This window comes from Eurytemora carolleeae, unplaced genomic scaffold (genome assembly GCF_000591075.1).
Source record: "Eurytemora carolleeae unplaced genomic scaffold, Eaff_2.0 scaffold165, whole genome shotgun sequence".
In the NCBI taxonomy this organism is placed as follows: domain Eukaryota; kingdom Metazoa; phylum Arthropoda; class Copepoda; order Calanoida; family Temoridae; genus Eurytemora; species Eurytemora carolleeae.
This window is the reverse complement of record NW_019396076.1, coordinates 242,936-267,553: the sequence shown is the minus strand read 5'-3', so window position 1 is coordinate 267,553 and position 24,618 is coordinate 242,936. Positions and strand designations below refer to the sequence as shown.

At 33.1% G+C, this 24,618-nt stretch overlaps 2 protein-coding genes and 1 long non-coding RNA gene across 5 annotated transcripts; 2 read left to right on the top strand and 1 right to left on the bottom strand.

Annotated features, from left to right (window-relative positions):
- The first annotated feature begins 623 nt into the window (after nucleotides 1–623).
- Nucleotides 624–8,009, top strand: LOC111714380 (zinc finger E-box-binding homeobox 2). The gene is made up of 8 exons (XM_023489479.1): nucleotides 624–766; nucleotides 1,018–1,077; nucleotides 1,982–2,213; nucleotides 3,559–3,821; nucleotides 4,185–4,324; nucleotides 4,467–4,692; nucleotides 5,162–5,287; nucleotides 5,570–8,009. Exons 1-8 carry the CDS (start codon nucleotides 650–652, stop codon nucleotides 5,630–5,632), a joined length of 1,227 nt encoding a protein of 408 aa, XP_023345247.1. The 5' UTR covers nucleotides 624–649; the 3' UTR covers nucleotides 5,633–8,009.
- Nucleotides 7,995–22,133, top strand: LOC111714481 (UPF0668 protein C10orf76 homolog). Its single transcript, XM_023489604.1, has 22 exons — nucleotides 7,995–8,074; nucleotides 8,401–8,454; nucleotides 8,825–8,924; nucleotides 9,270–9,350; nucleotides 9,630–9,732; nucleotides 10,177–10,262; nucleotides 10,925–11,015; nucleotides 11,170–11,266; nucleotides 11,806–11,884; nucleotides 12,073–12,189; nucleotides 12,934–13,073; nucleotides 15,668–15,758; nucleotides 16,146–16,212; nucleotides 17,143–17,224; nucleotides 17,911–17,988; nucleotides 18,323–18,386; nucleotides 19,463–19,535; nucleotides 20,324–20,397; nucleotides 20,570–20,661; nucleotides 21,377–21,428; nucleotides 21,613–21,744; nucleotides 21,984–22,133. The coding sequence occupies exons 1-22, from the start codon at nucleotides 8,046–8,048 to the stop codon at nucleotides 22,131–22,133; spliced, it is 1,932 nt and encodes a 643-aa protein (XP_023345372.1). The 5' UTR covers nucleotides 7,995–8,045.
- Nucleotides 13,191–15,661, bottom strand: LOC111714389 (uncharacterized). Of its 3 annotated transcripts, XR_002767968.1 has the most exons (5): nucleotides 14,814–15,661; nucleotides 14,679–14,744; nucleotides 14,421–14,594; nucleotides 14,173–14,244; nucleotides 13,191–14,085 (listed from the first exon to the last, which is right to left on the bottom strand). It is a non-coding gene; the product is annotated as an uncharacterized LOC111714389 (long non-coding RNA). The 3 variants fall into 3 exon arrangements; XR_002767967.1 differs by having other exon boundaries at nucleotides 14,173–14,594; XR_002767966.1 differs by having other exon boundaries at nucleotides 13,191–14,594.
- Nucleotides 22,134–24,618: the final 2,485 nt, after the last annotated feature.

Sequence of the window (24,618 nt, the reverse complement as noted above, 5' to 3'; positions counted from 1 at the left end):
TGTAGATTTAAATTAGATATTACCGCGGCATTGTCAATAAACTGCGCGTACTTTATGATTTTTTTTAGAAAATTTAAGATTTTACTTGCTGAAGTTTGAAGCTAGAGAACAAGTTATTTGATATTCAATTCACTTGAACGACCACTGGGATTCTACTGAATCGAACTGATTTTCAAATAATTAAACTCTGTTTCAATTAAAATCCGTATTTCATCATGTTAAGTTCTGTTTTGTGTTTCAGTTATATTCTACGACGGCACTTAATTTTAATTTAGATAAATAAGGATATTTCCGTCATTTTCGGTCAGCTAAAGGCTAGAAGTGCATCATTGTTAATGCCATTGCTACAAGTTAGATATTTATAAAGGCATTTTACTTCCAATATTTCCTTCAAATGATGGGATTGAAAGCTATTTGGGCGGTTTTATTTTAAGGATCAAGTCATTATTATTTATTCTTGTTCATATTTGATCTATGAAAGCAGTTTCAGATCATATCCTTTGTCTTCATTCTTGTTAAAACTTTTTCTATGATAATAGTTTCAGATTACGTTCTTCATTCTTGTTTGTATTTGATCTATGATAATAATATCAGATCGCGCCCTTAGTCTTCATCCTTGTTTGAATTTGATCTATGATAATATTTTCAGATGAGTGTACCCGGAGTGGATTCTCCTGGTGCAGGTGAAATAGCGGAGTATCATCTAACCTGGAACAATTATAATTCATCACTCATCTCTTTCCTTAAACACATCACTCCAATACAGGCAAGTACTCGTTGTTAAAATATTAAAAAAATCAAGTTATTTGTATCTTATTCGTGTGATTAAAATTTTTAAATGTTTTTAAGACGATCGGAGTCATTATTAAACTGAAGTATTTTGAAATTGATTAAAAACATAGGTGACAGTCCAAACTTTGAATCCTGCAATTTGTAGATAAATTAACATTGCTCCCATAGAATTTCTCATTTAAGACAGAAGAAAAGTATTTTTTAGTTTTGACATCTTTATTCTAGGACTTTGACAGTAGTCTCTCTGACGTGACTTTGTCTTGCGCCGGCCAAAAGAATTTCCAGGTACTGTTTAGTAATAAACTCATTGTAAGGGATTTCTATTAATTAAACTTTGTTTGCTAGCCTTATTTTTTCTTATGAATGTCAAAACAGCAGAACCGAAAGGGCCTAAATTTTCTTAAGGGTGTCACATGACCCCAGAGGGAAGGGATATGGCTGTAATAAGAAAAGATAGATGGATAGATCGATATAGTTTATTGCTTAAATATATGTATCTGTTTACAAAATGAGTTTACATTTTCAAATTGATAATTAATTGATAATTATTTAACATTAAAAGTATAAAGCAAATAAGTGGAATATAGATCTTGGCTGTATTGATTATTTTTTTCCACCTAATTTCAATAATAATAACAAAACTTCAATTACATAGATTTGAAGAGGATTATTGAAGAGAGGTGATTTTTTTATTGAAAAGGGGATGGTGGAGTTGGCACATTTGATGTAAGGGGGGGGCCCTGCCTCCATTTATGGTTCAAATCTTCCAATTTTTTGGATGCACGCCTAATTAGTGATCGAAATTCATAAAATAAAATCAAATTGAATTTGAATGACCTCTAATGACCTCCACAAATAGAAAATATTTCAACTATGGCTTTATGCATATCAAACGAAAGCTAGGAACCCAGGGAATACAGTAGCAGCAACAAATTCATTGTTTGACCTTCTAATGACCTCTTACGACCTCTAATGACCTAAATGACCTCCGAAATTGAAAATGTTTTAACTATGGCTTTATGCATATCAAACGAAAGCTAGGAACCCCAGGAATACAGTAGCAGCAACAAATCCAGTGTTGCTGGGATTTTTAAAATCTTAAATTATAACATGATTGAGATGTGTTTAACCCCCTGGAAGCCTAGTCTAATCATCCCTCTTTGTTTTGATTAACAAATATTTTCTTTAGGCACATCGTCTCGTGTTGGTGACCTGCTCCACTTACTTCCGTCATATCTTCCTGAGCAAAGGAATGGTTGGAGATAAGAGCTCCTGTCCTGGTCATCCCATCGTATACATCCCGGATCTATCCGAGGAAGTTCTAGAGCTGATCCTAGGTTTTATGTACAAGGGAGAGATAACTGTACCCTCACATCTCATCATTCCTCTGATGGAGGCAGCTCGGCTTCTAGGAGTTCAAGGTAATTTATCACCTTAAACAAGGAATCTACCACCCTAAACTAGGAATTTATCACCTTGAACTAGGAATTTATCACCTTAAACTAGGAATCTACCACCTTAAGCTAGGAATTTATAACCTTGAACTAGGAATTTACCACCTTAAACTAGGAATTTACCACCTTAAACTAGGAATTTATCATCTTAAACTATGAATTTATCATGTTAAATTAGGAATTTACCACCTTAAACTAGGAATTTATCGCCATAAACTAGAAATTTATCATCTCAAACTAGGAATTTATCACCTTAAATTAGGAATTTACCACCTTAGACAAGGAATTTATCACCTTAAACTAAGAATTTATTACTTTAAACTAGGAATTTATCACCTTAAATTAGGAATTTACCACCTTAGACAAGGAATTTATTGCCATAAACTAGGAATCTACCACCTTAAACTAGGAATTTATCACCTTAAATTAGGAATTTACCACCTTAGACAAGGAATTTATCACCTTAAACTAGGAATTTATTACCTTAAACTAGGAATTTATCACCTTAAATTAGGAATTTACCACCTTAGACAAGGAATTTATCACCTTAAACTAGGAATTTATCACCTTAAACTAGGAATTTATCAGCTTGAACTAGAAATTTGTCATCTTAAACTTGGAATTTATTACCTTAAACTAGGAATTTATCACCTTAAATTAGGAATTTACCATCTTAGACAAGGAATTTATCACCTTAAACTAGGAATTTATCACCTTAAACTAGGAATTTATCAGCTTGAACTAGAAATTTGTCATCTTAAACTAGGAATTTATCTCCTTAAACTAGTATTTTATCTCCGTAAACGAGGAATTTATCCCCCTAAACTAGGAATTTATCACCTTAAACATTAAGATTTTATGAAATAATTTTTCGGTGAAAAAAGTAATATATTTGAAGTTTTTTGTTTAACAAATATTTGGTTAAAAATTTTTGATCATTTTTTTGGTACAATATACGTAGATTAGCGTCATCCTACACACAAGTTTACACCTCTATAGTTGTGAATGAATACAATATAATTGACGTGATTCACTAATTGTAGATTTTAGCAATTTTGACCAACCCGTTCTTTATTGTTTATGGAGTTTGTTGTTAAATATGTCATTTACCCTGGTAAGAATTAGCACCAATGGAAATTAAAACCTTCAAAGGATTTAAATCTTAGATTTTATTTCTTAGGGTAAATGCCATTCCTTAGTAAAGATATGGTTTAAACATGGACCTGTGTAAATAAAGGATTAAATGAAAATTGTGGTTACCAAAACCAACCTTATATAAAGGAAGGAAATATTTAACAATAAAAACTTTCAGGTTTAACAGAACCTTCCGACTCCTCATCCTCCTCTGACTCCCTAACATCTCCAAAGTCTGGAGCACCAGAGTACCAAGAGAACCATGGAAGCAATGGGAACATGGAGAACCTAACGGAGGATCCGGAGCACAGTAACAACCTGGTCATTGACACCAAGCACGACTCGGAGCCGGAGGATCTCAGTCAGACCGACTCAGAGGAATCTGATCGGAGATCTTCTAAACTTGATTTCTCGTCCTTCAACGGCGATCATAATCTCCAGGTATGATATCGTGATCGTTTGAGCCACTGAGTAAATTTTTCTTATATAAAATACAGTGCTTAGGATCTGGATTCATTGGATCCGCAACATTTTTGCTTCCTGGATCCGGATCCAAGTGGCATAATACCAACCAAACCCTGATTAAAACTTACTTTTTCTCTCACCACACAAATATCCATTGTTCACTACTGACTAATTATTAAAACATTGAAGTCTCTGTTAAGTATTAAAATAAGCGAAAAAAATTAGATAAATATATCTTAAGAAAATGTTTATGACCTGGACATAGGATCCGGATCAGCATCAAAATGAAATGGATCCTAAGCACCGCGGACTAAAATGTATGATATTCTTTTTATTTAGGTAACGTCCCCAGATTCTACCAAGTCCTTATTTCCTAAATCCAGTTTTCCAACACTCACTCCTCTACCATCTCCTCTTGCTCTTACTGCAGGATTGAACCTTACTCCAACCAGAGGATATCCGACATCTTCCAGCAGAAGGTGGAGTCAATATTCATTGCATATTAGTTTTAGACTTAGTTTTTTACAGGTCAAATATTGGATTTGACCGTCATTACCATTACCTTTAACTTGGTTTTTATCTTAATTTTGATCTTGTGTTTTAATCTTGGTTTTGTTAAAGATCTAGTAAGAGCCCACGTCTTCTCTCGCCCAGTTCTACAAGCGCTGCGTTCTCCGGAGACAAGATTCGCTCCTACCAAGATGCATCTCGATCCTACCCAGATATGTCTCGATCCTATACAACTGCATTTGATCCTACACGTCAGTATACTGGAACTCAGGATCCTTCTCGACCGTTCGCCTGCTCTATTTGCCCTAAAAGGTTTAGAATGAAACATCATTTAAAGGTAAAGTTAAAATTCTACTTTTATATATTTGTTCGAAAAATCATTTGCAGCTCAGATATTAGATATGTTAAGCCGAGGAAAATAAATGTTTTTTTAGGGGAAAATAATTTTTTTTAGGGGAAAAAATTTATTAAGGTTAAAAATAATTTTTTTTGGGGAAAATTAATTTTTATAGTGGAAAATTGATTTTTTTACCGGAAAATTAATTTGTTAAGGGGAAAACATTTTTTAAGGGGAAAATTAATTATTTTTTAGTGAAAAATTATTGTTTTTTGGGGAATATAAATGAATTTTTGACTACAAAGTTTCAAAAGGGTGGACAAATTTGCTAATATATGTCTTGTATTTTATTTCACTTTCCTCCAGTCTTCAAAATATATATATCCTTATGAAGATCTATTAAAAGTAGCTAAAAATAGGGTAATCTTTTTTAAAAAATTTATATTTTATGAACCTATTTCTTTTTCAGGAGCATAATTTAATCCACAGTGGTGAGATGCCCTTCTCTTGCCATCTCTGTCCTAAACGGTTTAATAGAAGTTATACTTTGAAGAATCATATGAAGCTTCACTCTACTTCTCAAAACGGTTTACAGGTATAAAATCCCTCTTAGCAGTATCCGAAATATTAACTCACATCGTTATGAGCAAATACAGTTAAATCCATTAATCTGTGGAAAAAAACGAAGTTATGGCCTTTAACAGTCGAATAAACATGAAACACGACAATTGTTCAATGTTCAGTGTACAATGGACTATGCTACTAGTAAAATATTAATTACATCAAATACATCAACATAAAGATCGTCTTTGTTTCCACAGTTTTATGGGTCTCACTGTATAGAAGTAAAGCCTGAAGATATGAATATTATTTTTAGGAAGGTGTTGTAAATCCTGGTCTTATTATCCCTCTCCTCTCCCAACCTCCGTCCTTTCCATGATTTTTTGCAACCTAGTCGGTTCTAAACCGACACCAGTCAGATATTACTCAGTCGTAGAATTACACAGCGTGTTTTAAACACGTTTTATTTCCGCGTACAAGACAGTGTTTTAAACACAATAAAACCGCCTACTGCATGTGTTTTGAACACAATAAAATGATGTTGGTATTGTTGTGACCAGTGATTATTTGATAATTAGTTTTTACGCGTTAGAATCTCTTAAGCTTTAATCATATTCTAATATTAATGGACCTAGTTGTAAAAATAAAAGCTAGTAAATGAAAATATAAAGTATCTATTAAATCATTTGTGCACTATTTAATATATGTCAAGAAAGTGCAAGTCGTTTTTTTGACATTTCCGATTCTCAAGCCCAAAGTCCTCCATTTTGCCAAGTAAAGTAGAGTTTGGAATCATGACTTCCTTTATTGTAATTAATTAGAAAAAAGTATTTGTGTCGTTTTCTTGCTAATTCTCACACTGTAGGTGTTACAGGTGTTAGTTTTGTATACTTAGGTTAACAGTATACTATGTATTAAATATTGATCCTATATCAAATATCTATTCTCAATTCATACGTTGAAAACCCGAAGTAAATTGTTAACAGGGCATTATGGTAATACCAAAATAATATTTTCTCTTTTTAAAACAGAAATCAAAAATCAAAAAAAATCGGCTTACTTCACTTCCACTATACAAGGGTATTTTTTGTCGTCCTTGTTATCTTAAGCAGAGCTCTCAGTTCATAAAACTTTTTTATTACTCTAAACAAAACTGGTAATAGTTTTAAGATAATGAGAATAATAATCATTTAACCCGTAGTGCAGTTAACATTCCAGTTGATAGCTGAGCTACAGTGGGACTCATAAAGTTGTGGAATGGGAAGATGACTAAAAGGTTATTGTTAATAGTGCAATGAACATAAAACACAGTAATTGTGCAGTGTAAAACAGTTTGCTTTATGAATTGAAATTATATCAGATTACTTCAATGTCGTCGTCCTGTTCCTCAGTTTTATGGTTATCACTGTACTTCAGTCATTACTGACAAAACATATTGTCAAATATTGCCTATTTACTTAGTGATTTTATATTTATCTCGTTAAAGTTATTTTATCTAACTCAATGTAAATTTTTTATTTTGACTCTTTGTTATTTATTGTCATAGTTTTTTGTCTTCCTTTTGTAACAAGTACTGGTGAATTAATATGATGATTTGTAATATTAGACGATTAGTCAATAACTTTAATCTTCTGACTGGCGCTGTCTCGTGAATTAATAATCCGTAAAGTAACTTACATGATTAAATTGGGCATTTAAAATGGCAGCTAACTTTATGTCTTATTCTGTGATTATGTTGATTTTAGTATGTGATTTTTAGTGATTTTGTGGATTAATTGAAAGAGGCATTATTGACAAAATTGGCATTGATTTTATCAGGGGTGTATATTATTCCAATTTTTAATATTTCCCCCACCCCCCTCTGAAATTTGATACATCTCAATAAGTCAGACTTTAAAATAGAAAAAAAGATCGACGGCCTAAAAATGGGAAATAATATGTAAATATACTAATACACTTCACATCAATTCTAATGGTATAACTTCGCAAAAATTTATTATTTAAACCTTTTTTAAACATGCTATCTCAATTTGAGTAAAAAATGTCCTCATTCATTTAAAAGAAACCAAATTATTTCTTTAAAAAATTATTTCACTCAAAACTCTTTTATGAGCAATAAAGATATGCAGGCGCCAATATGTTCGTTCTCCTATCTGGTAAGGTAGACTAAAATATAGTAATTATTCTAGAATTTTAACTTATAACTATGCAACTTGTTGACTTCATTTTAATAAAATTTAAAATAAGTAGAATTCTTTTCAAATAAAGGGATATGCCTTTATTTCAAATTTTCTCCGTTTAAGGGACTGTGAGCATTAATTCAAGTGAACCTTTATGCAAAGAGAGGAATTCCCGATTCACAACGGTACCCAGTAAACCTTAATCTGATGAATAATGTGGAAGAAAATGTCGTTTTCTGATTTAATAAGCGTTTAATTCTGATGATTTCTCCATCGTTTCTGAATCAAGAAAGCGTAAGTCACAAATGGAAACAGTTGTCATAGAAAAAATCATCTAATCTATCTAATTCATACTTGGTCAGTAAAGCCTTTAGGGGTGCCATTTTGAATTGTACATGTCACGATCGATAGAAGGTCACATGAAATGACGGTTACAGTACCTTTGACAGTAAAAAGCTTTTATTAAACAATCCCTTCATTTGTGAAGCCTGGTTTATAAAATAAACTTGTTATTTTTTGTTTTTTAATATTTCTTCAGCTTGGTAGATACTAGGCTTTACTTTTCCTAATTGCAGATTACTATGGTTTAAAAACTACAAGACCAAAACAAACATGAGTATGAGAAAGAGGAGCGGATCGGGGTGAGATAGATGTTTTTGTCCTTTTTGAAATATATCTATATTCATTTTCTTTTTCTGCCATAACACTTAATCTTAAAATTTTTTTTTCTAAAGTTAGCTTTCTAATTAAAGTTTGTTTGATTGTACAATCTTTGAATTCAGCAAAAAATAGCTTTTTTCGATTTGTTGTTTATTAGTTTTTTGTTTTGTTTTCTAATGTAACTTTAAAAATCTAAATTTTGTTCTTTCTCTTTTATTTTTTGCTGAATTCCTTTATTTTACTTACTTTTACTTTTTAAATTGTTATTTTTGTATAACTGTTAACAAGCTTATTTCATTTTGTTCAGGGGAAAGAAAGTTTTGAAGGAGAAAATAGTTCAACTCTATGAAGGATTTTTTAGGTAAGCACTGCCATGTTACCGATAAACTTTGTTAAGAATAAGAATGTATTTTTAATTGTTTTTTTCCCAACAATTTATTCAATTTTATATTGCTAGGCTTCTTAAAACAAATTTAGCTGTTAACCGTTTCCCTCAAGCCACCATTTTTTTATGTGAATCGTATTTCGTGAATTTTTCTGTTTAAATTTGCGCATTTCAAAAATAATAAATGTTGGCATTTGAGGTTCATTATAAACAGACAAACAGGAAAAGTATAAGTAGAGTTAGTATAATAAGAAATGTACTTGTCCGAAGAGGACATTAAATAATAAAATCTGAATCTGACCATGAATTTAAGTCGAAATTAGGAATTGATGCAAAATATATTCAGAGGAGAATCAGTTACTCTGGGTAACATCAACTTCTGGGAGGAGTTCTTTCTTTTAAAACCAAAAATGGGAGCTTTGGAGTCAGAGATAGGAGCCTTACAGGTACTGATCAGTATCGTTTTTAGGTACGTTTTAGGTTTGGGACTTTAACGAGGCTCCACAAAGATCTGATAAATTGCCAGCTATGTTAAAATTGTATGCTCGATAAGTTTGCTTTTATTATATTATACACAATTTTTACTCTGGCCAAAGATATCAAACTAAACAATTTTTCAATTTTGATCAATCGTTCTGGTTAATATCTTTGGTTAAAATTTTTTAAAGCATAGAAAATTTTTATTTTTGATTGTGAAAAAGGACAATGGTCATCCCTTCAGTTACTGGTTGAATAATTAATTTTCTTCTTCTATTTAACAGAAATTATGTTGACCAAGATTTTAATTTTAGGCTGACCAGTTGTCAGGGGTGAGGGAAAACTTAAATAGTTTAGTTCATGAATGTATTACACATCTATCCAATACACATCAGGTACAGTTCACGCGGGATTAAAAATTCAAAATAAAATAAATGATGATTTTATCTAATGAGTAGGAATTTTTAAAAGATTTTGGGATCATAACAAATACTGTTCTAAAACAAATCTTTCATATCACACCTTATTTTTTGTTGTAAATTTGTTTTTAAGTCACTAAATTGCAGTTTTTAGATGGAATTTTAATTTTTAGATTCGTGAAAACTTTCTTGTTCCAATTCCTTTAAAGAAAACCCCAATTACTTCCTTGTTGCATAACATGTTCCTTTGTTCAGATTAAGGTTGTTTACGCTCTGCAAACCCTGACAGGAGTTGTTCGAGCTGTTTACAAGAAATGTGCTCAGCTCTCTGGATTCGATCTAGTCAATTTTCTTATCGGTAATAATATTATATTATTGGGAATGTTAATTCAAATTTGAGTGGTCTTTCAAATAAAGAAAATCATCGAGGTTCCGCAGTCGTTAATCTTAGTTTTTTTATCAAAAAAACACACAAATGAAACTACGGATTTTCTACAGTTTGGACAAGAGTCATTTTTCAAATGTATGTTCCCTTTGAACTATATGGACAAATGGACTTTGTTGATTGTAATATCTGGTTCTTATTAAAACAAATATTTCACCAAATGTATGTTCCCTTTGAACTATATGGACAAATGGACTTTGTTGATTGTAATATCTGGTTCTTACTAAAACAAATATTTCACCAAATGTATGGTCCCTTTGAACTATATGGACAAGTAGACTTTGTTGATTGTAATATCTGGTTCTTATTAAAATAAATATTTCACCAAATTGGTTTAAATTCTAGAAAATAATGTAGGGTTTGATAGAGCCGAGCAAGAAATGTCCTCTTTACTAAACCAAATTAACACTTTCCTTACAGAAGATTCTCCAGTTTGTCTCAAGGTAAAGTTTTTATCCTTTACACTATCAAGTTAAAATGTTTGTATTCAAGATATTAGGATCTATGCTTGAACTAATCTCCCCTGAATTATTCCAATATCTGTACGCAGGATCTATGCTTGAACTAATCTCCCCTGAACTATTCCAATATCTGTATGCAGGATCTATGCTTGAATTAATCTCCCCTGAACTATTCCAATATCTGTATACACTATGTATGCTTGAATTAATCTCCCCTGAACTATTCCAATATCTGTATGCAGGATCTATGCTTGAACTAATCTCCGCTGAACTATTCCATTATCTGTATACAGGATATATGTTTGAACTAATCTCTCATGAACTATTCCAATATCTGTATACACTGTATGCTTGAATTAATCTCCCCTGAACTATTCCAATATCTGTATGCAGGATCTATGCTTGAACTAATCTCCCCTGAACTATTCCAATATCTGTATACAGGATCTATGCTTGAACTAATCTCCCCTGAACTATTCCAATATCTGTACCAGGATCTATGCTTGAACTAATCTCCCCTGAACTATTCCAATATCTGTATACAGGATCTATGCTTGAATTAATCTCCCCTGAACTATTCCATTATCTGTATACAGGATATATGCTTGAACTAATCTCCCCTGAACTATTCCAATATCATCTAGGATCTATGCTTGAAGTTTCTCTTGGTTCTGGTGACAGGGACGGATAATGTCTCCTCTAATACGCTCCTTGAGTATCTACTCATCACATCAGGGATACATGGTTCATTTAAAAAAAATTCCAATTTGTAAAATGTTTTTGTGAAAAAGTGCCAAAAAAACTAAAACTCGTTGAATTTTCATTTTTTTTCTTCAAATTTTTTGGCATCACACGTTTTTTGCTTTTTAAGTGTTCCTTATATATTCAGTGTTTGACAGTTTAATTTTACAATTGTCACAAACAGATAGACGAGCTGTCCACGGACATCAAGCGATTACAATCCTTACCCTTCTGGTTCAGTACAGGTACAAAATCGGGGATATGACGATTCACAAAAGTCGTCTTTAATTTAATCCCTTTCACATTTCACATTTCATATAGGAAGGAATCATGAAAATTACCGCCAGAAAAAAACTAAAGTTACAATTTTCTTTATTTCCAGTTATAAGTAAATTAACAAAATGTACTGTAGTTGAGTTCATTTTGTTTAAATCGTTCATTGATATTGATCACTGATCAGTTATGTGAATTGTTATATAAGTTATTAAAAAATTAGTTGATTTTTTGTCAACTATCGGACTATCTGCATGATAAGTCTCGTTGACTGATTTATTAATTGAATATTTGACGGACCGAAAGATTGATTAATTGAGTTGACATGGAAATTTTTATTGATTTAATTGATTAATTGACTAGTTTTCTTGACTGATGGATGGAAAATTGTACTGCTCGATCGACTGGAATGATTTATTACCTTTTTTTTACCGATTCTGTGGTTAAATATTTTCGAATTGATACGTTACTGTAGGTTGACTGATAATACCTATTGATTAATTGATTTCAGGAAGCATGATTCCTCCAACCCGTATATTATAAAGCTGTCAATCCTAGATCAGGAGATGGTTCTTCATGGATACAGTCAGGTTGGTGTAGGGCAGGGTAGAGTTCACAGTTCACAATTCAATAAATATTACCTTTTTTTTCTTGATGTATGACTTTTTTATGAGTTAAATGGAAAATTATTTGTTTTGGATAAAAAAGTTGTTTTTGCTTTTTACTTGAGAAATATTCAAAACGTTAACGCCAGTAAAAATCCTAATTATCTTGGTAGGTTGTTACCAGCAGTCTCTCCGGGTATACAGATAAGTACGAGGAGATAGTGAAGGAAGGAACGGGTTCCAGCTGGCTTGGAACTATCTCTAGTATGGTGGGAACAATGTTTATCCAGGTTAAAAACTAAACTCTTAATTTTTTTAAACGACATGATTTTTTTCTTCAAATAGAATCTACTAGGATATTGTTCTGAGATCGATTGTAGAGCTGAGTTTTCAGTTAAAGTTTTACATTACGAGAAAATCTATAACATGAAAGCTGATGGAAATTATACAGTAATTTGTCCGGGGGGGAGGGGGATGGCTTCGTCTCGTGTATATTTTCTCGAAAAGAAAATCTTTTCCCCAGAAGTTATATTTTTTTTTCAGGGTTTTATTCGCTGAATTGGAGGAAAAAATTATGTTAAGGGAAAAATAAAACTTTTCTTTTNTTGGGGTTCTGAAAAATATACACCCCTGCTTTCCCCCTATATACGTTTCTGATATAGATCACTTTTTATTCCCATTTTAATACTAAAGAATCTAGCTGAAAATATTTCAAAGGTATACAGGCGGAGTCAAAAAAAGTGATTTTTTTAAACTCACCCTTTATACTATCTTTAAAATCACATGCCCCCCACCTTATGTACAGAAAGTTTGGGACTGAATTTAATTAATTGGAAGTCGCTGAAGTACCTCGCCTGGTTCAAATCCTGAATCGCCGATTTACTCTCCTATTCACTACCTAAATCCTCATTAATCTTTAACTTTAATCGGTGATTCAGGATATTAACCAGCGGTAGTTAGTTCAACGCCTTCTCGCAACTCAGTAATTCCGGCCTCTGAAGAGATTATGTTTAACAGTTTGTTCCACTTTTTAGGAGGACAGTTTGTTACGGAATGAGAGGTTGAGATCTCACAACCCCGCCCTGATGGCCCTCTACGAGATTGTTCATCTAAACAGGAACTTCATTACTACCCTGGCGCATTATCAAACAGAATCATCAAATATTAATTCAGAGTAAGTGATGTCAGCTCCCAAGCTACGAATTTTTAAATCATCTGGAAAAGATTTTTGATTTTATTAGATTTTCCTTGAATGTATAATTACAATTTTATTCTTTTAAACCTTTGTTTTAGGAAAAATCTTGTGTATTGCCTTAATTCATTACTTAATCTGAACTAGTAACTTTGAAGTAGGACAGGGTTACCCACAAATAATGAGACTAATCGGGACCTGGAACTTTTTTGATAAAATGAAGGTTTAGTTTGGTTAATTATTTTGAAGCTGTGAACACGAGCTACCTGTTTGCGCACTAAGGGATTAGGAGTAGGAGTGAGAGTAATATATAAGTAGATACAGGTCAGCCTTAAGTCGAGGGTCAAGGAAAAGTCTAGGAAAAGAGGACATGGGACAGTGAGGGGCCGAATCCTCAAAGGCGGAAAACGAGCCCCACACAAACTTGTGGCCACAGTAAAAGGTTGGTAGAGATTAAATGAAAGAAAATACCGGAAGGGAACTGTGCACCTTTCATCTTTTAGCTGACCCTCAATTAAATTTTCAGCGTCGGAACAATAGAAGTGCGTAACTGATTTTAACCAGTGTATTGTTTTTTCACCACCCCATACACAGAAATAATCAAGTCCTTATTTTAAAATTTATTTCTTGATCATCATTTGCTGTCAAGCTAAAAATATAAACATAATTAGTATGATATGATGATATGAAATGTGCTGAATGATAAAATGTTGTGACTAGATAAAGTCATTTGACAGAATACATTAAAATCCAATATTTCAAAATGGTGAAATGTTACGACCAGATACAAGCATTATATGAGAACTTTATGAAAGCTTAAAACATCTGTTTCAAAAGGCACATGAAAGTATTTTACGAAATATAATGATGTCCCAAGCTTTCTAATATAAATCTTACATTTAATGGCGGTTTGGTTTTCTCACAAGCTGATCCAAATGTCTTCTGTTTGGGTTTTATCAGGTTTCAAGTTCTCCGTGCGTCAGTATAATTTCTTCTGCGAATATGAAGAACTATAAGCAACTAGTTTTCATTGTGGATATCACAGAGTTGAGGTTGATTAGGTTTATTAGATAATAATAACCTGTGTGTCCTGTGAACACTGCGGACTGATTCCTTGATTCTGTAGAATTAATGCATGTAGAACAGGATATTCCTGAATTAGTTTAAAGTCAGGTCAGGAACGATCTAGGTCAGGAACGATCTTATTCTGAAAGAGCAACAGTAATACGTAGTACAGAAATGATACGTACAGTCGTCCTCAGATTCTTTCTGCCTGCATAGGAATTATTGTTAATCTATCATTTAACACAAGTTAGATTTAAACAATACTTGGGAGGTTTTCCAGACTAGCTGTGTGCTGTAGATCACCGTGAGATCCCGTTAGATCACCGTGAGACCTTTGTTAAAGCTGACTGAGGTGTAGATGGGTAAATATAAAATGTAGGATCAAACTGTAGATAGGAAGCCCTGGTAAAGATATCTCGTATCAGTCCTGTTCCGCATCTAAAGATCAATCAGTTGAAATCACGTTTCAACATCAAGTATCTTCTTAAAATGAATACATTTCAACAAGTTCTGTTTATTGACCTGCTTTGGAGCCTCAAGAACTCCTGGTTATACTGATCACTCTTGATGATCAACTGGATCAAACAACTGCAATATAAGTAATGAATCTAATGCTTTATATGATCTCCGAACAAAGTTTTGATAACTATTTTGTACCTTGCATGTCATTTGAATTAACGGATCACTTCTTGAGATAGGATTAGGGAGTAAGTCTTTACTGATCTTGATCTCCCATGATCATCTGCAACATGACGATCATTATTTACCACGATAACTTTGGATTAAATATGACATATTTACAGTTTTAACATTTTTAATGTGCCAATATTAGTTGCCTTTAATATGCTTGATAAAATTACTTTATATCTTAGTTATTAAAATACAGAAAATTACATTTTGACGTTCTTTTAACTTATGTTCTTGATTATTTAATCATCCTGTATATATAGTTCTTGAGTGAATCACATTGGTTTATCCTTCTTCTGTCAGGCTCTAAAATAATAGTTTAGATTTTACAGGAACTTGCTAGTAAAAGTAGGAAATAGTTAGACCGCAAAGCGGCCCAGGAAAAGAAACCAAGTAACCGTAAACCCCATAAAGGAGAGAGAGTATAAAAGGAAGCTAGAAGGGAGGGATGGAGGGCAAGAAGAAATGGTTCACTTGAAGGAAGGATGAAGACTGAAGTAAACAGAACTAGGGAGGTAGGAGAGGAGTGAGAGAGAGGGGCAAGGCCCCACCCCCCAATGAGAAGGATGCATGTCAGCGTCCAGTACATGGGAGAGAGAGAACCAACTCCGCCAATGCCAGAACAGAAAGTCTTCGTCCTCACTCTCACATCGTTTAACCACTGGATCCGATGATCAGCTCCTTAACAACCATAGGGCACCATTAAAACATTAAACCCGGACAGTCAGAGTTCTATTTTTGTGCTATTGAAAGGTCTAATGGTGTTGTCTTTATAAATCTATTCATCTCGTAAAACCATGATTTACTTGTAAGGTATATTTTAGAAACCTTGATGATAATATTGTGAATGCAGCAGATCTAAAGTCGGTCAACCTGCTTGTCACTTTCTTAGAATACATCAGTATTGCTATGCAGGTAATTAGATTTTTGGAAGATTAGGCTCAAATTACAGGACAATTAAATTTTGCCGGAAGAAAAAATTAATCTTACTGAGGTTGAAACTTTTGTATTGTTAACCCTTTCACAAAGAACTAATCTTTATCTGTTTTATTTCGGCAAATTAGGTTATTTCCTTTCTGGAAGTCTTTTAAGGTTAATGAGAGATTGCAAAAATACGATTTAGCTGTAATTCATGGATAACACTTAATTGCCTGATATAAAGTTTTTACTGTGGTTATCAAGTTCAGGCGCTGTAGATTAGCGCTTTCTCACACTAAAGGACAGGGTTAATTTTAATAATTTTAATTCAATACTCAATATGAATAAATACTTATTTATCTATTTAATTTAATTTATTTGAAGGATACTAAATCTGAGATTGCTGAGAAGAATATAACATTATGTTTCATTATATTAACATGTATTACAGGTATGTTTTTTATTTTATTTATAGCAGTGCTTAGGATCTGCAACATTTTGGCAAGATCGTCTATCGGTGTTAGGTACTTCCCAAAGGCATTTTCCTCTTATGCAACTTCCAAAATGTGCAATTTCCCGGGCGGCAACTTCCCTAAGGTTAAGTTTGGCCATCTGAGGCGCCGCAGGGTGTCATTGGGGCCGAACGCTGCGACTAGTATGGGATAGGGGGTAGAGCACCGCGGCTAGAATGGGTTAGGGGGCCGAGCGCTGCGGCTAGGACAGACTTGGGAAGTTAACGCTTGGGAATATGCACATTTGGGAATTTTCCACTTGAGAAGTTGCCTTTGAGAGAGTACCTAACATCATCCTAAAACTGCAAAATGAAACTTTTTGCTTTCAAAGTTAAATGCTTGATGAACCATTCAACAGTTGAGGAAATCAACTGTTGAATGGTTCATCAAGCATTAGCATAAAAATAATAATAATAATAATATAATAATAATATAATAATAATAAGCTATAAAAAATCAGTAAATACTAAAGAAACTTTCCTGATCAAAGATACGGATTTGGAACAGCATCAAAATGAAATGGATCATAAGCACTGATTTTTAGTCTTTCTCGCTAATTGCTTTCTAGATACTTAGTTATTCACTTTTACTGATTCATTTTTCTGTCATTTCTATCAAACTAAACAGGGATAAATTACCCTTATACAAAAAGTGCCATTAGCGATTTATGACTTTCTTTTAATTGGATAATAAACAAAATCACGAACTCCTTTTTCTCGCTGAAATCAGACATTTGGTTGCTTTTGTCGCGATTAACGATAAAATGCCATTTTCTGAGTTAATAGTTTGAAGGGTTCTTTTGAGATTTTTTCTAGCACTGCACTTTGAATGTAAAGGTGGTTGTAATTAATGTTGACAATCCCTTTAAGAGGATCAGTATGCTACTGCTCTGATGCATGATCCAAACTTGGTGTTCAAGGTTAAACTACATCGTGCTCCTATGCGGCACAGGTATACTAGTTACTTGAGAATACTCGTAGATTTATCATCTGGATTCCAGATAGAAGCATAGAAATTAAGCCTTTTTGTATCCACCATTTGATTCATAGGTTTCTCATTCCTGCTGTTCTGGTATTTTGTCCTATTAAGACTAGGAAGTTTTTGTAATATTTTTGATATGATTTGACTATTGCTTTCGTACCATTTTTAATACTCAATACTTAATACGCAATGCGTAATACTCAATACTCACATTTTTCTTATTGTTTATATATATTGTGCTAATCTGTCTGTTTTTCAAATTGTGTTCAATAAACGGAATAAATCCAAAACCAGGGGACCAATGTTTTAGGGCCTCAAATCAGCTCAGGGGGAGAATTTTGGTTGATAAAAATAAAAAATATTGCCTGTAAAAATGCCGATTCACTATTTTGAATTTTTTAAAACAATGATCTTTTACTTGTTCTAATTAATATATTTTAGTATTAGTTTTTTAAATAAATTAAAACATATTTACGAACTTCTTCTTTGTCTTAAATCTGAAAGTGTAAATAAAAAAAGATTTGTATATTAGCAACAAAGAGCTAAACGTAAAGCAAAGATTATTAAAAGAAAGGCGTAGATTGTTAAATGTGTATTGACGTACTGTGTAGTTCAAAAATAATAAAAAATACCGTTTTTTCAAGGTTTTTGTTTAGAAAAGGAGGAGGTGAGGTTGAGCTCCATGGAAGAGCTCTAGTTTGCAGTCTTCTTGATCTAATGGTGGAATTCATCAGGTAGGATAAATGATAATTACTAGACACGGACTAAATTTAATGATTTTGAGCAAGGTCGCTTAACTACCTACTACCAGTGTAAATTCGAATCACTGGTTCAAAGTTAAAGAATAAAGATTAATGAGTATTTGAATCGGAGGTTTCTGCCCCGGTAGAGGATGTGTATTATGTACTAAGCTTGTAATAAGGAATGTGCCTTCCCTCTTAAGTTGATTTAAGGTTACATCAGATTAACTTATTACATTATTATTCATCCCTGCTCCTAAGAATTTTTTAGAGAATCTTTTAAGAAAATTATAAAAATTAATATCTTTAAAAAAACTTATTTTACAAGATCTCACATGATGAAACGGTTACCATTGCAGCTCCATCTTTTAGCCATTGGATGTGTCCATAAGGTAGGAAAATTGATTTGAATCCATTTTAGTTTAATCCCCCCCCCCCTCTTTGAAAATCAACTTTTTCCCCTTAAGTTAGGTATGCTTACGCATAGTACCAAAGATTAGGGTTTATTGGGGAAAATAAATGATTTTTAAGGGAAAATATATATTTTTTTGGGTTAAAAGTATGAAAAATGATGAAGAAACTTGCCGTTCCAGGTCCAATTTTTCATTTTTTCCCCCCATATCTTAAAAATAATTTTTTACATTCTATCAATTTATCCATCCCATGTCTATTGTCTATGCATCTCTTGTGTCCTGTCTATCCTATATCCATTCCATATCAACCATCCATCTCTTGTATACTGTCTATCCTATATCCATTCCATATCAACCATTCATCTCTTGTATCCTGTCCATCCTATATCCATTCCATATCAACCATCCATCTCTTGTATCCTGTCCATCCTATATCCATTCCATATCAACCATCCATCTCTTGTATCCTGTCCATCCTATATCTATTCCATATCAACCATCCATCTCTTTCCATCCCATACCATGTATTTCTTGTGTCATACCTAATACCCACTCCATTCCATATCCATTTAATATAAGGTATCCTCTTGTTGCCTCCCATATTTATTTCTTGTGTTCTAAACACTCCATATCCACCTCTTGTTCCCTCCCATATTTATTTCTTGTGTACTAAACATTCCATATCCATCTCTTGTTCCCTCCCATATTTATTTCTTGTGTTCTAAACAATCCATATTCATCTCTTGTTCCCTCCCATATTTATTTCTTGTTCTAAACACTCCATATCCATCTCTTGTTCCCTCCCATATTTATTTCTTGTGTTCTAAACACTCCATATTCATCTCTTGTTCCCTCCCATATTTATTTCTTGTGTTCTCACTCCATATCCATCTCTTGTTCCCTCCCATATTTTTTTTTGTGTTCTCACTCCATTTCCATCTCTTGTTTCCTCCCATATTTATTTCTTGTGTTCTAAACGCTCCATATCCATCTCTTGTTCCCTCCCATATTTATTTTTTGTATCCATCCCCCATTCAATTTATAAATATTTCAAGGTGTTAGCCTACCAACGACGGTGTAGAGTAAGGATAACATATAACTGGAGAGAACTCTGGTCCGCTATGATAGGTAAATGGATAACCTACAGTCCTAATCTGAAAGACCCGGAATCAATTTTCAATTAATTAGACGATTTAAAAATCTGTTTTTACAAATATGATTGATGAAACAAAAATAACCAATAAACATGTCCTGCCATTTTGAAATGTTTTTACAAATATGATTGATGAAACAAAAATAACAAATAAACATGTCCTGCCATTTTGAAAATGTGGTCAGCCTTTTTTGAGCATTTAAAATTGCCAGAGATATATATATATGTATACTGTATAGTCGCCTGAACAGCTGTCCATTAATTCCGGGTCTTTCTGATATGACTGTTCTATGAAAACTTGTAAAAAAGCCCCAAAAAATATTTAAATTTAAGTTTAAAGGGACTGTCTGCATAATTTCAAGCAAACCCTTCTTTTAACATTTTCATTCCCGATTCTTTTCGAACGTCACGATAGAATGAGAAGGAAATTGATAAAATTTAATACTTTTTAAATCATTGTTTCTCAGAGGAAATTTTAAATTGTACCTTCGAGCATGCACCCTTTAATTGGGGGGTCGCATGATGTTAGGTCGACGCCTGTAACCGCTTTGCTACCGTCAATATCTGAACATATTGTTGATTACAAATATAGGATTGTTAGATACAGAAAATTGAAAGTTAAATTAAGAGAATAAATTAAAAATACAAACCTCTCGAAACTATTACTCTTCTTTATTCTTTCAACTTTTATCCTCCACTTGAGTTTTAAGAAAGTGAAAATATCCGTTAACAAATATTCTTAATTATCCGACCATTTTCTTAGGTTTGGTCAAGTTTATAGTTGGCAATGAAGCAACAATGATCAAAAAACTAAATGTTTTTGGACTCTGTTTGCAGGTGATCTTGCGTACTGTATTTAACATTTTTAAAAATCATTTAAATCTCAACTTAAATGTAGCGAATGATTAAATTAGTTTTTTTGGGGGGTGGGGAGGGGGGATTTCCTATTAGTAATAGCTTTTTAACAAAGCTACTGAAAGAAAATAGATTGATTTGATAAAATGTTTAGGTGGTGAATATATTTAATATTTATATAACCTATGGAGACACCTTCCTTCCCTCTGCTAGCTGTTATGATGAACTGTACTATGAACTAGTCAGGTTGGTGAACCTAGAGGTTTTCTGCTCTAGCTGTAGATTTTAGGACGTATGAACCTCCAGTTTATTAACTTCTAATTTAAGCCGGTTTGTTAGGGATCTCTAAACCAGTTAATTAGGGAGTCAGTTTACATGTATTTTGATTATTTCTCGACTTAGAACACCAGTTTTTTGGGGCTGGAAACCATTTCATGGTGTTTTAGAAACAAATTTGTTAGTGGGCTTTGAAAACTAGCTTTTTGGGTCTAGAAACCGGTTTAATGCGTTTCTAGAAGCAAGTATATTTGGGGGCTCAAGAACCCTGATTTTTGGGTCTCGAAACAACTTGTTGTGTTCTAAAAACCCGTTTATTGGTTTCTAGAAACCGGTTTAATGGAATTCTAGAAAGTATATTTAGGGGCTCTAGAAACCCTTTTTTGGGTCTCGAAACAACTTTTTGTGTTCTTGAAGCAAGTTTATTTAGGGGCTCTGAAAACCAGTTTGTTAGTTTCTAGAAACCTGTTTTTTTTGGGTCTCGAAACCACTTTTTGTGTTCTAGAAGCAAGTTTATTTAGGGGCTCTGAAAACCAGTTTGTTGGTTTCTAGAAACCTGTTTTTTTGGTCTCGAAACGACTTCCAGGAAAGAAACAGGGCTTTCATAAATGATCTGTGGCCCACTATGAATTCTATTTTGCGTCCGAGAATTATTATTTGTATAATGTATACATATTTTTTTCAGATGCCAGGACGTGTTCAACAATTTGTATTCTATGGCACTAAGATACTCCATGGTAAGTTAAAGGCAACTTAAATTTATAACGTGCATATTTGTAACCTACAGGGTACACTACGTCCCAAACTATATTGGATCGTGACATAGAATTCTCCATCTATTAATTTGGTATTGAAGCTTGAAGATAAATTGAAAGGAGACTTTCTGCATGAACACAAACTTAATATTTATAATGTTAACAGAGTGGAGGGGAGTTTAAAGATACCGCCATGAAAGTGACAAACAGTTTGATTAATATCCGAACAATCACCTCCCACTTCCATCCCAGGATAGAGGCGTGGTTAGCCTCTCAACAGCTGTCAACACCATCAGAGGTTAGATTCTATCATTAACAAGACGGCTGACGAACGGAAAACTTTTTATTGCGGATTTTGAATTTTTGGGAGAAATAAGTTATACTTTGGAAAAATGATCCATGATTACAACCTTTGTTATTTCAAATTCTGTAATCCTAGCAAGTTTTGCACGAAAATTGATTACACTTTGATGAATATTCTCCTTATATTTGTTAACTTAAAACCTAAATAATGAATTGATGATGGTTCTGTTTAAGGTTGAGATCCTGGAAGTAATCTGCTCCAACTATGAGTCCCTGACCTTAAAGCTTCAAGAAAGCTTAGATTTATACGAGGAATGTTTACATCAATATATATATAAAGTCGTCTTCCTATTCCAGAGTTTTAGCTGTTTATCTATAATATAACAACATGAAGAAGACCTCACATGCTAGATTGATAACTTACAAGACACGCTCTCCAGCAAAAATCGCCCAGTATTTAGAAAATTACTCCTTTTAAACTAAAGCCAGAAACAAGCGCGTCGGAGTTTTAGAATGAATGGAATTTATCTAGGGCTACAAAAACGTTTCAGGGACTTAGTAGGGTACAACCAAAGCCCAAAACTGTTGCGACGTTTTTAATGATTAACTTTCGTATTATCCACCATCTCTGCGTACCATCTACAAAATGTGTACTGTAGCGTCTATAATGCATACTGCAAATTGTACTTAATAAAAAAAGTAAAATAAAGCAAGGAAATTGTGACCAGACCAAGTAATAATAATATTAAGTAATAGCCTGTGTTTTTTCTTTTGATAAAATGTATTATATAAAACCAACAATAAATTCAATATGCATAAATATGCCTTAGGTCCTTTATAAAAATTTATTTTAATTGCCCACCAGACTCAGATAGCAACACTATCAAATGCATATTTTCTACACATGGCAACAGGGGGGAGAAATAAAAATAGGAACTACACATTACACAATATGCTATAGATATTACTGGTCTTATTACATCTGTTGTATAAGTTGTTTGCTGGGAGCAATTTAGATTATTATTATTTAAGGACAACCCATCATTCAATAAAATAGGGGTCGGCGAAAAACTTTTCCAGTTTTTGAATATTAATATTTAAAAGAACTGAAACCATAATATTAAGCGACCCTCTGTGCTAAGATGGCAATGGCCGATTCACGACGATACCATTGAAACCTTTTTCTGACCAATGATGTGGAAGATATTGCTGTTTTTCTAGGTTTAAAATTGTTTAATTCCTTAATGTTTTCCTGCAGTAGAAATGCGAAAGTCACTTTTGTAAAGAAACCACAACAGAGCCGGCGATTTAAAAAATTCAAGAAAATACAACTCGGGTCTAAGCTGTTGTTGAGCCTTATTTACGGCTCGGGCTTTCGAATTTAAGTTGCATCTATTTTTCAACAGAATTTAGTTCATAAAACCGGTTTAATGTTGTATTTGGCGGATTTTCATAGTTGGAATTGGTGCATTCCGGGTTTTGATGAGAACAAGACCCAACATTGAGCCTTATTCTTCACTAAAACCAACCAAGGTCGGTTTTATTTTCATTGGGCTTAACTCCTTAAGTCGAGCCTAAGATCTCGCAGCTGTCAATCACGTGACACAAGCTCCACAAGCTGTTGTCAGAGTTGGGTCTAAGATTGGGTCTTAAAGCTGCGTTTAAGGTATTAAGACTCGAGCCGAAGCTTTTAAATCGCGGGCTCTGAGAACACTAAATTTTCAAAATTATAAACATTGATATATAATCCATACTTGATCAGACATACTTGATCAGACATACTTGATCAGACATACTTGATCAGTATATACGAAATTTTTAATTTAGCGTATGTTTTCGCTGAACTTGGAAATAATTGATTTTTGGGAAAACAAATGATTTTTAAAGGGGTATGAGTATTAAAAAAAGACAATTTTCCCGCGGTTGCCCTTCTTCTCTTCCCCATTATCCGCCATTACTGCTACGACTTTTATACCTCGTAACTCCTAGTTTTGATTTTATGCACAAGTAAGAGAAAACAAATTAATCTGGTTACATTTAAGATATTCAAAACGTGTTTGTTCTTCTCAATAGCTCTTCATTGAGAGGAGTTATGATCGAAAACATAAAAGATTTCAATATTCCGTGCAAATCAAGTTTGACGTGAGTGCAATCTCCCGAAACATCAGATCTTATTTTTAACCTCTGAACAAAACACGTGACAAAATGCATGTTCATGTCTTGACAGATTGAAGTTGCAGAACGCATACTGCTAAAGATGCGAAGTATTTTCTACTACGTATTTCTGGAAAATTCTAAAATTACGCATAAAGAAATGTTATTTATATTAAAACTATGTTATATATGTGTGATGCAAAATCGATCCTTAGCAACAAGCAACAAGCAACAAGCAACATTAAGGGTGTCCAAAATTATTTTTTTTGATCAAAAGCTTCAAACCTAAAAATTTCGGACAGTTATACACACTGAGATGATTTTTTAAAAATATTGAATGATAATTCCGTTGTTTATTTGGGTATATTTTTAGGAGATCTTGTTGGATGATTTAGATTTGCAAGAAGTACTTCACAACTTTTCTTCCATTCAATAATATCATAATTTCAGAAGGATGGTTAAAAGTCGTCTTTTATCCATTCTTCCAATTACTATTTTTTGTTAAAAATGAACTGGAATATTCTTAAACTTGATGGAATTTTTGTATTTTAAGTAACCTTAATATCAAATCCGGAGTTTATATATTTTCTTGATAATATTTTTACACGAAAGCAACATAATTGAAAGGATTTTTTCTCCCATTAATTCAAAGAAATTTATCGTTAACTGAGAGTTCTTCTTTTCTCCCCTCATCTGCGCCCCCCCCCCCCCCCCC